Consider the following 17,512-nt stretch of genomic DNA (forward strand, 5'->3'; position numbering starts at 1 on the left):
TAAATTCATAAACATTTAAAAATTTTCTGTTTAAATTTCTAATACAATAAATATTAATAGATATAACCCACATAAACAAAAGCTCTTTGGAAATCCTCAATAATTTTTTTAGTTGTATAAGTTGTTTGAGAACCACTGTCAACGGGTAAGATTAGATGGCTGTGCAACAAAATGTGGTTATCTTTAGGTGGCAAAATGAGAGGTGGCTTTTATTCACTTTTTTAGTTTATCAGTATTCTTTATATTCCCTAAAAAAAGAAAAAAATGTTATTTTTAATAACCATGGCTTCCTTTGTCTTTCTTATGTGTGTCACAGTGCTTTATCTTATGTATGTCTTACATGTGTCACTGTGCTCTGAACCAATGACTTAATAGCGTTTTAAAAACTCAAATTCACTAAACGAGAAGACTTTGCTGAGCTTTGTTTTGGTGCTTTGTAATTATAAACAAAATATTGGTTTTAAATTATAATAATAGAAAATTTGATTGTTTATAATGGGCCAGGCACTCAATTTTTAATTAATTCTCTTAATTCTCAATTTAACCTTCAGAAAATATTGGTACAGCTTGCCTAAATTATATTACTTTAAAGTGGATTTCCCCACTGCCCAAGTATAACTCACTGAGACAGAGCTGAAAGCTTTAAGGGTACTGTTTTCCACAGGCCTTTGTAATCGTGAGACAGAGCCTAGTGACATTTGGCTCTTGAAAGCATTTTACAGGTTAAGAGAAACAAGTATAAAATAACCAATGTCTGCTTAGGGTCACGCTAAGTGCTATGACATTTTTCTCTATTCCAGTGGTTCTCAAACTTTTTTTTGTACCTAAGAATCACTTGGGGAAGTTGTCAAAAATACATATTCTCCGGGCCTCAGTCTCAGATACTCTGGTTTACAGAGTCTGTGGCAAATTCAGGAATATTCATTTTAACAAGTCTGGCAGGTTAAGTTCCCTGGCAGAGGGGCCCCTCCCACTCCACTGAACCTGATTTCTTAAAGATTTCCAGTGATGTCTTAGAGGTTAAAACCAGTGCCCTCCTCTCATGATCTCCTTGACTTTTTGGTGGCTTCTACCACACTGACCTTGCTTTCTCCTCGTGATCATTCCTCCACTTTCTTCTTTGCCTGACCCTTAAATGAAACCATTCCTCAAAGACCAATGCCCAGCCACTTTACCTTTTCCCTCAGTAAGCCCCATCGCTGGGTAAGCGCGCCTTCATCTATGCAGTATAACTGCTGTGCAGAAGTTTCTGGCATCAAACTTCATGCTCTCTCCTGGTTCCAGCTTCACGTTTCTAACTGCCTCTCAATGCTCCTCAAACACTGGGGCCAAAACGTTCCTTGCCCCTCTACATACTCTCATAAACTAAGCTCAGAAGCTAAATTATCAATCACTCTTTCTGATAGTCAGTCTCGAAGACTTGGAACCTTCTTTATCTGTCTCTCATTCCCAGTATCAAAGCAGTTGCTCAATCCTAGTTCTAGCCATAAAATTCTCCTTACAGTTTTTCATGCTTTTGTTAATGCCCTAATTAAGGTCTTTTAAATATCACCAGTTCCACCTTAAATGGTTCTCTTCCCTTCAACAACCTCCTTGAAAAGCCACTTGAATGATCTGACCAAGTGCATCACTGATTAGATCACCTCTTTGCTCAATGACTCTCAGAGCCTGCAGTGAATCCAGAGGTGTCATTTTTCTGTTGCTCAAGACTATCCACTAAAATCTCCCAACTGGTCTCCTTCCCAAATGTGGCTAGTCTCTCTACCACCCACTACCAGTTCTATCATTCTTTGAGGTCCAATTCAAGAGTATCCGAAGTTCCCTAGAAGGAAAGCAAAATAGGCATTGTAGGAGGTTAGTAAGGGAAATACCCTCAACTTCTGTTGTTTAGTTGTATTTAATGGTACAAAAGGATTTCAAATGACTGTTAAGAGTTAATGTTCAAATACCAAACACATATTAATTAGAGGCTTGACGATCTTAAGCAAGCACTCTCAATAATAATAATTATAACAATATTAGTTATTATTGTAGAGACCGTCTATGGAGAATTTACCATGTACTTCAAATACATCACTTTGTATACCGACAACAATTTGTCAGAAACAGAATTGTGACCTTCATTTTAGATAAAGAAAATGGATTTCCCAGAATTCAGACCAAGATGGCAGAGTACGAGAACATGGACCTCACCTCTACCCATGAACACATCCAAAATACATCTACATGTGGAACAATTCTCACTGAAAACGAATTGGAAACTGGCAGGAAGACTCCTGTACAGCCAAGGCTGTAAGAAAGATACACACGGAATTGAGTAGGAAGGGAAGAGAAGCATTTGGGTCAGGATCTGTACCCATGGGAGGGAACTCGGAGGAAAAGAGAGATTAGACAGGCAGAGACCTATCCTGGGAAGTGAGCGATACAAGCTCCAGCTTGGGTGTCCCAGTCCTGAGGTCCTATGTAGGGGAGAAAAGTGCCCTTGGCTGGTTGGAGGACCAGTGGCACCAACAGGAGGGCTGTGGGAAGCCTGGATTCCTCTTGGGAAGAGCACATGCACACTGGCTTTTCCCCCGGCAGGGCGGAGAGAGGTCGATCCTAGCAGCTGCTGGGTTTCTGGCAGCTGCCTCACCACATGCACCCCAGCTCAAGCCCAGCCAATGCTCCAGCCCCACAGACTCCACATCACAGCGCAGCACTGGACCTGGGACAGCCAGGACTAGGGAGAAGACGTGACTGTGGGATGCAGAGGTGACCCGGTGCTGGGGCAGAGCCTGGGTGGGGCAGCGGCAGCCACTGGTGGCACTTACTCAAGCAGTGCATCAGAAGCGACCCAGATCTCTGACGGTGGCCACTCCACACTGTGTGTGTGTGTGTGTGTGTGTGTGTGTGTGTGTGTGTGTGGTGGCCCCCCATACACACAGAGAGTCCGTGCGCGTCCTGCCTGCCTTGTGGAACAGTTCTATGACACGGTAGGGGCAGCAGAGGTCAGGGCAGTGATTGGCTGTGAGGGATAAAGGTGACTTGCACCACAGGTTGTGTCTGAGCAGAGCCATGGGCACCTGCACAGGCAGTGCATCAGACCTCTGTCTACAGCTGACATGAACTGAGAGCCTGCATGGGCCCCACCTGCTTTAGCACTTCCCCCTCTGGGGCAAGGGTCCTGGTGCAGGGAGAGGGAAAAACACACACTTAAAGGGAACAGAGCCAGTTCAGGCCATACCTTCAGGGCTTCTGCTCTAGCAACGTGGGATCAGACCCTGTCCCCGGTAGGACAGTGACAGTCGCTAAGCAGAGGCAAAGCCATGCCTCACGTCCTGTGCAGGCTCTGGTCCCTCCTGCACCAGCCACACGCCCTACCAAGGTGACAGCTGTCTGCACACCCTGAGAAAAGATGTGACTTGCATCTACATCAAATCCAGCTCTTTCACCAAAGGCACTGGGCAAACACAGTCTGTATGGGGATACTCCCACATAAGATCACCCCTTGAAGACCGCAACAGGTAACTGTTTTACCTAAATTGATAAAGGCTGACAAAGTTAAGCAAAATAAAAGGGCAGGTGAAAAGTTATGACACTGCCCACAAGTACCGCGCACTGACTGACAGAGAAGACTTAACCTTCAATGTATCATTGAGTGAGCTCTAAGTTTACGCCGACAACTATTAGAAGTGGATTTAGAGTATTTGGAATGTAAAAGCATATTGTAAATGCATAGGTTGATTGTTGAACATCTGAGTAAGCTTATTGTATAACAGAGTAATTAATTTACTGTCATATACTGATTTACTTCATTAATATCTTGCTGTCTTAAAGCTCTTAAAAGATTATCTCTGATTCCAGTACTTGAGTTCTTAAGATTGTTTAGAGCTTCCTAATAAAAGGGCTCCATCTAGTGGAGCAATTCAATCATTTGGCAAGACAGACAGAAGTAGCAACGTTAAATCCCTTACACTAAGGCCTACCAGTAGTGACAGTTTCAGAGAGATCATGTTTGCTCTGACATGCACAGTGCTTAGTTTTCACCATGCCTTGATAAAAAGGAAGAAGGTGAAGATGCTACAGACAGAGGTAAGGTACATGCAAGTACGCTGGGATTCGCTATATAAATGCAAGGCATTGACCATCGTCCTAGTAAGATACCAAAGCGGCTCTACTCTGTGGAGTTAAAAACACTAACACAGGAGCACCCTCGCTAAGCTCTGGAAAGAAACAGAGCTTGAAGGTTACTGTTATCCCTAGGAACTAGGACAAAGCCCAATATTGTGCAGGTGCTTAAAAAATGTTTGCTGAAAAAGTTCACATACTTTTATATGGTCAATAAAAATTCTATGGTTGAATAACTTCTAAAAGAACTACACAGTAATACTTCAATTCTATGTGATTCCTTTCCTTCACAGCCTCAATTAGCTGGATATGGGAAGCTCAGAATTTCCTCAGTACATCCACAAAAAAAAAAAATCAAGGTTTGTCCTTCAAGTGTTCTCATTTATATTCTCTTTCAACAAGCATTCACTGAATACTTCCAACCTGTACTAGTTGCTGATGGTAAAAAAAAAGAAAAAGAAAAAAATCACAAATAGCAAAATACTAAGAAATTCCATTAGTTTAGACATATTCAAAATTAAAACCCAGAGTCCACTGCAGATGAGAAGAATCAATTTGGACCGAGATAAGAGGAAGCAGGTACCTTAGAAGCAAGCACATGAAGAGCAGCAAGATATAACAATTCATGTCCTTTTCACAATGGACAAGGAAGGTAAAATCTGGAAACCCTGAATGAAGTACTGCACTCAAACAGCAGAGCCGCCTGGGGCAATCAGCTCTACAGCACCATAGTGGCCATTAAGAATAAGCACAGTCTTTAATGCATGTTCATGAAGCTTCTTCCAGAAAAAAAGTTCTCTTAACTTTTACAAGTCAAAAATACACATTTGAAAAATTTCCACAAACTAACTGTTATCAAAGGAGTCTTTTGTATGCAAAGGGTTATGGCAACTTGTGTCTTTCAGAAAACCTCTTTGTTTAGAACCCTTCCTTTGTGAAGGTTTTAGCAAACAAGGCACTGCTGTAACATTTTGACATGCTAAGTGCTGTATACGGTCATGACCACTTCCCCGTGAAGAGACGGCAGAGGTGGATTTGACCACCTGCAGACCTGAGGGGCAGAGCTGTCAAAGATGACCTGCCATGTCAACACAAGGCAACAATGTCACCACTATTTTATGTTTTTTACTTGAAGAGTTTTGAGAACTTACCGCCCAGAAGAAACTGACTTAAGTGAACCAACGTTTTCAAACAGTTGGGCCTTTGCTGCCACACTGAAAAATAATTTTAAAATACAAGTTTCATTAAAATCCATTAGAAAATCATGCAGCTCAAAGCGAAATTCAGGGTTATCAGTTAATCCAAACAGAAAAATTAGTTAACATTTGTCCCCAAAATTTGACCTGAATTTTAATTGTTTTAAGCTTTAATGTAGAAGAAATTTTTAGATCTAGTCTCTAGCTCCCCGAGTACTGGACAGTAATAAACCTATAGCTACTTCCTCTGGGACCTTACTGTCTGCATTTTTTGTACCTGAGAAAACCCTGGGAGCAGAAAAAAAGGAACACTTTTTTATTGACTCCCGTGGAGCCACAAGGGAAGAGTCACATCAACAAGACAAAAGAAGAACTGCTTTGTGTTCTGATAGCTAAGACAAAACTAATTCTAAAATTGTTTCATGTATTTTTAAAATATTTGAACACAGTTCCTATAAAGTGAAAAGAGACAACTCTGAAAATATGACCAATAAATAAATTTGTTTCAAATCATGATGAGGGAAAGGCATCTATTTGAAAAGTGAGACTATTGGGTAGAGAGTGAAAAGAATTAAAACTAAGGTACCCTAGATAATTAGAAAAATTCCTATATTTACTAGAAGACAATATAAAATTCTTTGAATGATTTTTTAAACTAGATATTTAAAAACTATCTTATTTCTTTAAATGACAAACTTTTTTCCCAGAGCTGAGCCATTTGACAATCTGAAGGATCATTTTACACCTAATACAGAACATACAGTCTCTACATTTTAATTTCTACTTTATCAGTAAAAATCACAAAATAGAAGCTCTTCTCTTTCCCCCACAAAGGATAGAGTTTATATTCTCCCATCTTCCTTGACATATTTGGCTTAAAATTTAATTTCCCTTAAGGGCTAGAGCTATACACACCAGAACTAGAGCAGACAGAGTTACAAATATATCTGCCTATATTGTGGTAGTTGGATTTCTGAACATGAGCGATAACATATGTGAAACGCACTCTGAAACCAAAGGTTCTTGTCAAAGAAAGGGATGTACTAATAAATTTAAGATGCTGTTCCTATGGAAACAGGCTTAGTAAAATGCTTTACTGGACTTACAATGAATAATTAAGATGTCAGGAATACCACCATATTAAAAATGGGCATGGCATAAAAGAAATAGCACAGACTCACGTTGGAGAACCCTGGCTTACAATCCCAGCTCTGCCACTTACCAGCTGAGTGTGTGTGGACCTTAACTTTCCAGTATTAGTTCTAATCATCTCTAAAACAAGATTTATACTACCTACTGCAGAAGGACACTGTGGACCTTAAAAGAAATAACAATATGCAAGGATGCTCAGTAATAGCTCATATAGCATTTGGAAAAGCTCAGCAAAGTCAGGAAAATAAAATGAAAGGGAGAAAAACCTTCCTCTTTGGATTCTCTTACTTGCTTTTCCAGTTTCTCATTTTCTCCTCTTTGCCCCCTTTCTGTTCTCATCTATACACCCTACCCTCTCGGCCTTTACACCTCTGGGTCATTTCTTTCAATCAGAAGCACTCCCTCTTGCCTTTCATGTTCCCTGTTCTCTCGGAGTTGTTTAAATCAGTGAGTACGCAGGTAGGGGAGACATATGATGGAGAGGAGAGAAAACCAACCCTCACCAGATAGAAAGCAGCTATATTTCTAACAAAGAGAGGGAGGATCAAGGATATGGGCAGTCCCCACAGCTGAGTGGTGGATGTTTAGCTTTTACAGGAAGGCGTCTAGTTTCAAAACCCCAAACCACTATATTATACATCTGTTTTCATGTCTTTAAATTAAGCCATAGCTCTGCTTCTAAGGAAAGTGCCTGAAGAGTCTCCCCATGAGATTTTATATGTATATCCTAAGCGTACTACCTTTCACATCACTTGTAACAGAGGACAGGGTCCTGCAGAAGTTGATGGCACCCACTCCACAGATGAGCATTTGGCTGTGGGAACCCTAAGGGTTCTTTTGCACACCCTCAGCCCCTGTATACCCCGGGAGGCACAGCAAATAGCAAACAAAGGCTCTCTCACTTACACGGAGCCGGGTCGCTGGTAACCATTGCTGGAGGCAGCGTCTAGCCTTAACTTCCTGCACATTTTGGGAGGCAGATCTGGGTTTGGCGGGGCTTTGGGCGTCTCTTTGGAGCCTATGGAAGTTAAGCTTTGAATGGATCCACTGTAGCTCTTGTTTCCTAAAGAGAAAGCCCAAGAAAACAGGCAGGTGCTATTAGACAAAATAAGAGCCCTAACACAGTCCATGCGCATAACAAAAGGAGGTATTTTTCTTTGAGCCCAAATGAGAAGGGACAGAATGTTCTCTGAGCACAGCAGCCCATCACTCTGGGAGATCACAGTCTACCGTAATTACAAAGACATCACCTCACAGAGATGGAAAGATCCAGGAAAAATGTCACAGCATACAGGAGTTTTAAAAATCCTAGCTCAGGAACAAAGCAGTTAAGCATTGTCTGTCCCTTCACTATTAACTTTTCCCTCCTTCACCATGCTGAACAATCCAGCAGGTGACACAGGGACAATGACATCCTGCACAGGCTCCATGCTGGCTTACCTTCCGCTGCAGAGATGGATCTGAGAGAGGAAGCTGAGGCTCTTTTCAGTCCTGAAAGCCCATAAGGCCCTTTCTTGGCCAGGTCTATGGGTGGGGACACATCCCCTGGGCTAGCGACCGAAGTGACACTCTGGCAATCTGATTCTGCATCTGTTTTGGTTGCATCTTCTCTAGAACTTGACTCAGGACTAGTTGTCCAGAGACCAAGACCTTTCTGTCCATTGGAAGGTGATGGGGATGCAATCCAAGGAATCCCTCCAGATTTCTCCCTGGGAGGGCAGGAAGCGGACTTTGTCGTGCTGTTTTGTTCCGAGGAGTGAGAGGAAAGCGACTCGATGCTCCCCATGGGTGTGCTGTCCGGGCTGCTGCTATAGGAGTCACCTGAGCAGGGGCAGGGGTGGGAGAGAAAAGAACAGCGGCTCTCTGTTGAAACCGGCACCCCCAAACCCTTCTGTTCTCCAGCGCTCACATGCTCCGTGGCCACCTGACCCCACTGAAGTGATAGGCCTTTACGTGCTATGGAGGACTGTTCCTCAGTTCTGGAGAAATGCTTTACAATATGCATTTGAACTTGGTGAACGCTTTTTTCAATACTATTCAAGGGAGCTTTTATATGTGCCCTGCCCGTATGAAATAACGTTATTTCTTGAAGCATTAGTGGGCTGACTTGAATTCAGACAAAATTTGCTTCTGAAACAGGACTCACAAGTACGAGAAATAAGATTTCTTGATGATGTTAAAGAAATCAATGGAAGGGAGAAATGCTGAGACATATGTCTGCCTTCTTTCACTTTTCTGATCTTAGGTGATTCTGAGTTACAATGGTATCTGAGTCCTCCTTCATTCAAAGGCACCATTAACAGTCAGCTGCAAGTTATAAGCTCCTCACAATTTTTAAGGAAAGGATTTTTCTCCTTTTTCTGCTAAGAATGTAGCAACATAAGAAAACTGGCTATTTTAACTGGCTGTATTTTTTAATGTTTCTACAAGTACGGTCTAAGAAAAAAATCAGAGAAACTGTAATAAAGTATTCAAATAGTATATCTAAATTAAACACTGATTGTGGGGAAAATTGGGAGTGTGGGGAGAGGGTTGGGAGTCTAAAATAAAATGAAAATGGCCACAGTTTAACACATGCTTTGGGCTCAAGCTGCCACCCACCTTATGGTGGGGCTTGGCTCAGAATAGTAAGTTAGCGATAATGTGTGGTGCAGATTCTCTTTTTATTTCTTTTCTCTCTGTTTCAGACCCTTTGATACCCAAGAGATGATGCTTTAAGAACATAATGTGAAAGGAAGGAAGAAAATGACTGCCTCAGCCAGGCTTTCTCTTGCTTTCTTCTCTACGACTTTGACAACAGGACAAAACCTGCTACGAAGTAGCACCCGATGTACTTAATCACCATTACAGAGAAAAAGGGCATTGTGCAAACTATTTTTTCCCTTTGTAGCAGGAATGAATTTGCTTATCCAAGGCACCTTCCAACTATGCTGACAGAGACTATGTAATGTGGCGGGGGGGGGGGGCGGCAGGTGTTGAGACGACAGCACCAGTAAGAATATCTTCTATTTCTACCTAAGTACTAATAAGGTATGATAAAGCCGAATTAATGAAGAAGGCATCTCCCTGAGGCCAGTACACTTACTATCGGGTTCTGCCAAGCACGGGGTATACCTCCCTCTGGGCTTCCGGGAACCTGTGGAGAGGCAGATTGCACGTGTCCTTCGGGATCCAGATCGAGACTGAGGCTGAGGAAGAGGGATGCTTGGGTCTGGGGCAGTATGAAAAATCTACATAGAAGAAAAATGGACCGAGGTCAGTAAAAAGGTAACATTGACATTTTCATCATAAATTGGCTTTGAGAGCTATTAAATAGTCTTAGAACTATACGTTACTTCATCAATTGCATGGCAAGAGATGCTTGATACAAAAAATAAATATCCTAGAGCATTTATAACTTTCCCATTTACACTGAGTCATTTGCTTCCTCTGGGTTTTCTTTTTTATTCTTCCCCATTCCCCAACAGTGAAATTCAGATTTTCCAATAATTTTAAGAAATGTGTCAAATATTAACAAATGTCTATGTCAAGACACACTGATTCTTTTTACTATGATATTCTCTTTCACCTTCATGCTGAACATAACCTGAGGGGAAGAGGCTCGTTTTGTACCATTCCCCAGCTGAGCAGCCTCTTGCTTCTCAGGAGAAGGTGCTGGCATGCTGTTGGCCCTGAACTGTCAAGAATAGGACAAGCTGCAGGCAGAGGTCTGAGCACAGCTATAGGATGCAGCCATGCACTCTTGAGTTTTAAGAGCGCTTCTTACAGTCTTAGCTAGGTGCCAAGGATATCCTTCTACAGGCACTAGAAAGGAACTGGGGAAGGAGAGAGGCGCTGCCATCCTCTCACAAGGACTAGATCAGACATAAATGGATCACAATGTTTAGACCTTCAATGGCTGAGTTTGTTTAATAATCCAATCAACTTGGCTCTCCCAATTTCTCACTTTTATAGTTATTCTAAGATCTCACTCTTTTAAAGAAAGCCTCCTTAGGAATTGGAATATAGAGAGGGTTTCAAGACTGTTCCCTGATTATTTTCTTTTGTTTTATCTAGAATATTAGCTCTGCTGTATAAGGAGAGTCTAATTCCAAAAAGCTCAAAAAAGTTAAAATAGACTTAACCGCAAAATGATTCTAAAGTATTTTCTGAGTATGAGTAAAAAACTAATTATATAAATACTAAAGAAGAAAATCTTGACAAGTAAATAATGTCAAAAGAAAGGAAATCATTTACTTAGAGGATTTTGAGAAGCACTTAAAAACTGAACAAGAGAAAAAGAAAATCAAAGTCCTCATGAAGAAGTAATTTATACAAAATTTACAAGACTGACACCAAATAGGAATCTGAGATCATAATGTGAGGACCATAGATGATAAAAATGCAAAATTTCTTCTTAGAAGCCAGATAACATTTTATACTTCCACATGAGAATTCAGTCTACCTTTTCATAGTGCTCTATCAGAATTTCAACCACAATATTCTGAAATTTAATATTCATCATGGCAGCCACAGTTTCTTCCTGTGCTCTCATTAGAGTCGGACCAAATATGACACCAAGGTTTGAGACAGTCATGAGATTTTGCTGGCTGTGTAGTGACACTCTGTAAATAAGAGGAACAAAATATTTTAAGTTATATGTTTAATAATTATTAAATGTTCTCATCCACTAAACTTATGGCATAAAATATAAACATGCCATTACAGGCTAACTTTCCCAAACAGTCAGGTTCAGCTACTCCCAACTGGCACTAGTGGGTATAGTTAACACTGGCCAAAGTAAAACATAATTACAAAGGTTAATCTATTGAAGGAAAAAATCTTGATTTCCTAAATTGAGTTCAATCACCCTAGAGAGATTATCAGCTGTTTGGTATTTCCTACAGTACTATACTTCTTTTAGAACAGATGGTTAAGAGTAGACTGGTTGTCAGTCATAATGGCCATCATTAAAAAGCCTGCAGATAACAAATGCTGGAGAGGGTGTGGAGAAAAGGGAACCCTCCTACACTGTGGATGGGAGTGTAAGTTGGTATAGCCACTGTGGAAAACAGTATGGAGGTTCCTCAGAAAACTAAAAATAGAATTACCATATGATCCAGCAACCCCATTCCTGGGCATGTAACCAGACGAAACTATAATTCAAAAAGATACATGCACCCTTATGTTCATAGCAGCACTATTCACAATAGCCGAGACATGGAAACAACCTGAATGTCCACTGACGGATGAATGGATAAAGAAGATGTGGTACCTATATACAATGGAATACTACTCAGCCATAAAGAAGAATGAAACAATGCCATTTGAAGCAACATGGATGCAACTAGAAATTACAATACTAAGTGAAGTCAGAAAGAGAAAGAGAAATATATGATATCACTTATATGTGGAATCTAAAATATGACACAAATGAACCTATCTATGAAACAGAAACAGAATCATGGACATAGAGAACAGACTGGTGGTTGCCAAGGGGGAGGGGGTTGGGGGAGGGATGGATTGGGAGGTTGGGGTTAGCAGATGTAAGCTTTTATATATAGAATGGATAAACAACAAGGTCTTACTGTATAGCACAGAGAACTATAGTCAATATCCTGTGATAAACCATAATGGAAAAGAAAATATATATAAAAAGAATGTGTGTGTGTGTGTGTGTGTGTGTGTGTGTGTGTATATATATATGTGTATAAAACTGAATAACTGTGTTGTACAGCAGTAATTAACACAACATTGTAAATCAACTATACTACTTCAATAAAAAAATTTTTTTAAAAAAGTAAAGAAAAGGAGTAGACTGGTTGTAATTATATTCGGATTCACTAAACATATATTGAGAACCTACTGCCAGGCATTTTCATAGATAATATTGCACTTAATCCTCCCAGGAAGCCAGTTATTTTCTATGGTACAGATTTTTCAAAAAGAAGCTCCTTAAGTAAAAATGATGTACCTGAGGTCACAGCAAATTAGGAACAGAGATTTTGTTTCAAATTGGGTCTCCTGACTTCAAGTCAAGAGTACCCCTGAGCTCCCCACATAAGATGACTGGTTAGGGCATGTTTCCATCCTACTTCCCTTCTATCCATCCACCATCCACCATCCATCCAAAACTTCCCTAATGCCTCCCTAGCGCTGAGCATTGGGCTAGGCAAACAGTAAGACAAGGAGATATGGTAGCATCAGTGCTGGCCTAAAAATGAAAATAAAATGAAAGGGCTCTGATACTACTGACCTTAGAAAAGTAATCCCAGTAAACTCTCAAAAATGACTTTGACTAGTTAACTGATTTAATTTGGAAATTGGATGCATTAATAGGAAACCTCATTTATTTAACCAGTCTCCTAGGTTAACCACTGCCTTTTCTATCTTACTTCCAGCCAGGTTGTTAGAATATAAAGTTCTAGGAAGGAGCACAAGATAATGTTTATATCTGATTGAGTATGCACACTAACTTCATTATAGAAACAAAAGTAAAATTTTATGAGGAGTCTAGGATTCTGGATTATCCATGTGACTTTTGGCACAGGACAGGAAGAGCTGACTGTCCCACTGACTGAAATTTCCCCTTGTGCCCAAGACAGCACTAGCTAAGAAGGTTCTTGGTTAGTATAAGAATTTCATTCCAAGTTTCCTTTTTATACAACCAAATATTATATTCATTGCTTAATATGTATTAGAGAGTCTACTAAGCCATCTGTAAAGGCAGTGAGCCTGTCTGGATTTAAAGATTGGGTCCATCCAACTTGGAAGCTGGGTTCAATCAGTCACATTATTTAATACCTCTCTCTAGGCTTCAGTTCCCTCATCTATAAAGTATAAGAATGATAATCCTTAGAGCAGTGTTGAGCGAATTAAATAAAATGAGTTAAATTGAATAAAATATGGTCTTAAAATAATATTCTTCTCTGGAATTAAATTGACTCTAAGCACTTTTGATGTCCTCTAAAATGTAAGAGTTCCTGGTAATATAAGTAACCTAGAATATGACTGAATTAAGCTCACTGGGAATAAATTTAGAAATCATAAAAAACTGGTCTGTTTTGAAAAGGAGAGTTAATGACTATGGTGTTCAGAAGGTGAAATATTTTGATCACCTATTTTCTCTTCATTGCATTTCCCTTCTGCTGAGCTAGTCAGTCAATACAGACCCTTATCATTCCACATTTCAGCCAGTTCTGGAACTCATTCCCTCAACTTGTGTACAAAGCAGATTCCACAGATGTCCTTGTTTTAAAGACAAAGTATTCTCAGAAATACATCAATGATTTATACCATGTCTCAGAGCTAATTAATGGAGATTTGGAATCAGTCATTGGTCCTTTAGGCCAGTGACCAATCCAGGTCACTGATCTTAAATGCTCTTTTCTTATGTCAATAAGGTGGCCAGGGACCAAGAGTGTTATCAGTTTACTTAAGTAAGTCATTGATGATGTGGGCACACATGCTACTGCTGCTGCTCAGACAGTGGAGATTGACCTTTTACAGATTCAAGAAAGAGCCAGGAATGGTGGTGAAGGTTGGGCAGAAGAATTTTAAGTACTCTTCAGTGGCTAGACACTCTCTCTCTGCTATTTCCTGTATCGCATTCATAATTAAAGGTGAAACTTGTGTTCATCTAACATTCTGAATAATTAAGCAAAAACATTTTATGTGACACTCATGAAACTTTAAAGGCGCATTTTAAAAGGCTTTGCTAAAAAATTACCTTGACTACAGCAAGAGAATGCCCACTAAATACAGTATGGATAAGTTTCATGAAGAGGTCACAGAACTCAAAAACATAATTCAAGACTATGTAATTCTGAACAAGGATAGTGAGTCCCTATTCATTAGCTAAAAGAGGTGTTGATATGGGCAACAGTTAAAAATGAACTTGAAATGAAGTCATTCCTAGTGGTTCCTTCTTATTTCAAGGAGGGTAAATTCATATTATCTCAAAGTCTGCAAGTTAAGATGAGACTGATTAATGTACATCACTGTTTCAAATGTGCGTGGCTCAAATTAGGATACATTGGGTTACTACCTGTAGCAAACAAGGAAGGATTAATCATTTGATTGTGAATCGTGGTACTCATTAAGACAAAAAATGTTCCTATTTGTAAATGAGGCTATAAGGGAATTCTTAAGTAAGTTTAAAACCTGAATTTGGACTTTTGTTTCCAGCAGCATGGCAAACAAACTTCTTGATTAAATGTGTGTGTGTGTGTGTGTGTGTGTGTGTGTGTGTGTGTGTGTGTGTGAGAATCAAGATAGATCTGTGATGGCTAAAGTTACGTGTCAAATTTTCTAGGCTGCAGTACCCTGATATTTGGTGAAACATAATTCTAGATATTTCTGTGAAAGTACTTTTAGATGACATTAACCTTAAAATCAGTAGGCTTTCAGTAAAGCAGACAACTGTCCATAACATGGGTGGGCCTCATCCAACATCAGTTCAAGGTCTTAAGAGAAAAAGACTGAGATCCCTGAGGAAGAAGGAATTGTGCCTCAGGCTGCCTTGGATTCAAGCTGCGACATCAACTCTTCTCTGGGTCTCCAGCCTGCCTTGAAATCAGCCTCTGCAATTGTGTAGCCAATTCCTTGCAATCAATCAATCTCTCTCTTATACATATGTGTGTGTATGTATGTATATATATACATATATGCATATATGTGTGTATATATATACATACACACACACAATATCCTATTGGTTCTGTTTCTCTGGAGAAACTTGACTAATACAATATCTATCTATCAAGATTTTTAAATACATAGATGAACTAACAGCAGAGTTAGAAAGATCTTCAGAGACCGACAGATACTATGAATCTAGAGAAGGAAGCTAACATTCAAGTGGCAGTTTGACCTGGTACAACCTGGTGACCCTAGTAGAATAGAGAACTGGTCTTCAAACTTCGGGCTTACAATGTATCTAAAAGAACTGGGAAAGAGCTATATACCACTTCATATATTTTTAAGTTGACATGAAAATTTTCCATCATTAGTATAATGGTTGCAAGGATATAATTATTTGCATGTCGTAAACATACACAGGTACACACACACACGTATAGATGTATCTTAAAAACAAACTGCCACACCATTTTTTAAGCACATTCAATGGACTCTGATTATAATAGCAAGGTTATAGCTCCATCACACCCTTTAAAAAGACATGAACATGCTTAAGTTTAACAGCTGAACAAGTAATTAAGTGAACAATATAAGTCAGAGAATTACTTGACCAGGTGCTTTATTAAGATGTCCAGCATCTCTCTGTTTTTCTCTGGCAATTTGTGCACCAATGCATGTACAGCCTCCACCCGGTAGTTTTGGTCATCAGACTCTGTAACATAAAAAAGGTTGCAAATGTTCAAATTTTAATTGTATTAAAATGCATATATAAACATTAGTAATTAAAGTATCATAACCACTTCCACCCATCGTGCCTTATAAGCACTGCTTCACCCGGTAAGTATTATCACTATCATTTCCTAAGGCTTAGAGACGTTGAGTAATTTGTCCATGGTCTGCAATCAGTAAGTAGAGAAGTCAAACCCAGTTCTATCTAATCCAGACCTGTGCTCTTAGCCCCTGAGCTGTATACTTCCATACAACCATAATTCATCTCCTCCTTGGGTTTTGCTACACAAGGATAGAATAAAACCTTTAGCAATGTGAGTGATCACAGCAGTTGTTGCAAATGGCCTAATGTGCCAGGCACTACAATACACTCTAACACACTGAAACCTCCAAGTGACTCCATCAAACCAGAGGAAGCAGGTATTCCTTTCCAAATTTTATAGATCCAAAGATGGCAGGGAGTTATTTTTGTGAGGTGTCAGGTTTATTGCACAAACAAAGGCCTGGTAGATTTTTAAGCTGACAATGGTAAATCTGAAAAGCAAAAAATCAACTAAAGCAAGTCTAGTCTACAAGGCAAAAGCCAAGATGTTGACAAGTCTTCTAGAGAAACTTCTAATGCTTCAGAACAAGGAATCAATTTAATAGTCTCTTACTACCATAAACAGATTCTGGGTTGATTGCTCACCCTGCCAAGCCCTTTCTTCAGAAAGTGCCCAACACATAGGGTTTATATTATGGGACCTTCATCTCTTCTGGGCACAGCTATCTGTATATGAGGTAAGGAAAGAGCCTGGCTTTGGTTGGGCCAAACATGAAGTTTCTCCCAGGCGTTGGAATGGAGACACCAAAACTGATCTGACTGCTGGATACGTGAAAAGGCACATCATGTAAAACCAGGCAGAAAGCCAAGAAAAATCTGTCTGGAAGCGAAGATAAGAATGAGGCAGATATGCAGCAAAGAACAAAAATGAGAGACCCTCCAAAAAGAGTTGGGAGGATGGGCAGAGAAACATCTATTTCCTACTCTGAGGTTCCTGGTTGCAGGCCATGGAAGGCAGGACCCATCCTCTGCCAAGGAGTTCTGAGGGACTCCCCTAGTCTCTGAATAACTCCCCCTTTTTCCTGAGCTGGAGTTCTCTTGCTTGACCCCAAATAATACCCAATTTTATGATCCTTGACCCAGACAAAAGATAAATTCTTATACATAAGACACATTTTAATTATCATGGTAGTGAATAATATGATCATTATTTGTCACAGAAGTGAAGAAAAAAAATCTTGTGACCAAACGTTTGCATCAGAACAACCAGCTCATTGAGCCATTCTAGCTAAGTGGATCCAACACCATTTGCTATAAAACTAAACTTTTGTAAGGAAGTGTTCTAGGTTAAGGGTCAAAAAAGCTGGCTTGTAGTCCTGATATTGCTATGAATTTACCAGTGTCCTTGGACAAAGTCACCTGCCCGCTCTGGGTCCTGATTTCCTAGTTAATAAAATGAGGTTGGATTATATATTTTCTAAGGTCTTGTTCTTCTTACAAAGACAGGTTTCTATAAAGAGGATGTAGAGTGCAGAGCTTTCAGGAGAAAGCTAAGTAGTATAGATGTTTATGAGATCATGTGGTCAGTCATGTACGCTGGACTGAAAACCAAGATAATTCAGCTTTACCTGACACTTTTATCAGTAGACAATACTTCCTGTGACAT

At 39.9% G+C, this 17,512-nt stretch overlaps 1 protein-coding gene across 2 annotated transcripts in view; it reads right to left on the reverse strand.

Annotated features, from left to right (window-relative positions):
• ARHGAP42 (Rho GTPase activating protein 42) overlaps window positions 1-17,512 on the reverse strand; it is a 295,441-nt gene that overhangs the window by 18,982 nt on the left and 258,947 nt on the right. For both annotated transcript variants that reach the window (XM_082409915.1, XM_082409914.1), the window contains exons 17-22: window positions 15,681-15,786; window positions 10,900-11,059; window positions 9,541-9,685; window positions 7,896-8,276; window positions 7,362-7,518; window positions 5,259-5,321 (exon numbers count right to left, since the gene is read on the reverse strand). In XM_082409915.1, the coding sequence (XP_082266041.1) occupies window positions 5,259-5,321; window positions 7,362-7,518; window positions 7,896-8,276; window positions 9,541-9,685; window positions 10,900-11,059; window positions 15,681-15,786 (1,012 nt within the window). The remainder of the gene's footprint in view (window positions 1-5,258; window positions 5,322-7,361; window positions 7,519-7,895; window positions 8,277-9,540; window positions 9,686-10,899; window positions 11,060-15,680; window positions 15,787-17,512) is intronic.

Source organism: Balaenoptera physalus, assembly GCF_965194825.1.
Source record: "Balaenoptera physalus genome assembly, chromosome: 10".
Taxonomy (NCBI): Eukaryota; Metazoa; Chordata; class Mammalia; order Artiodactyla; family Balaenopteridae; genus Balaenoptera; species Balaenoptera physalus.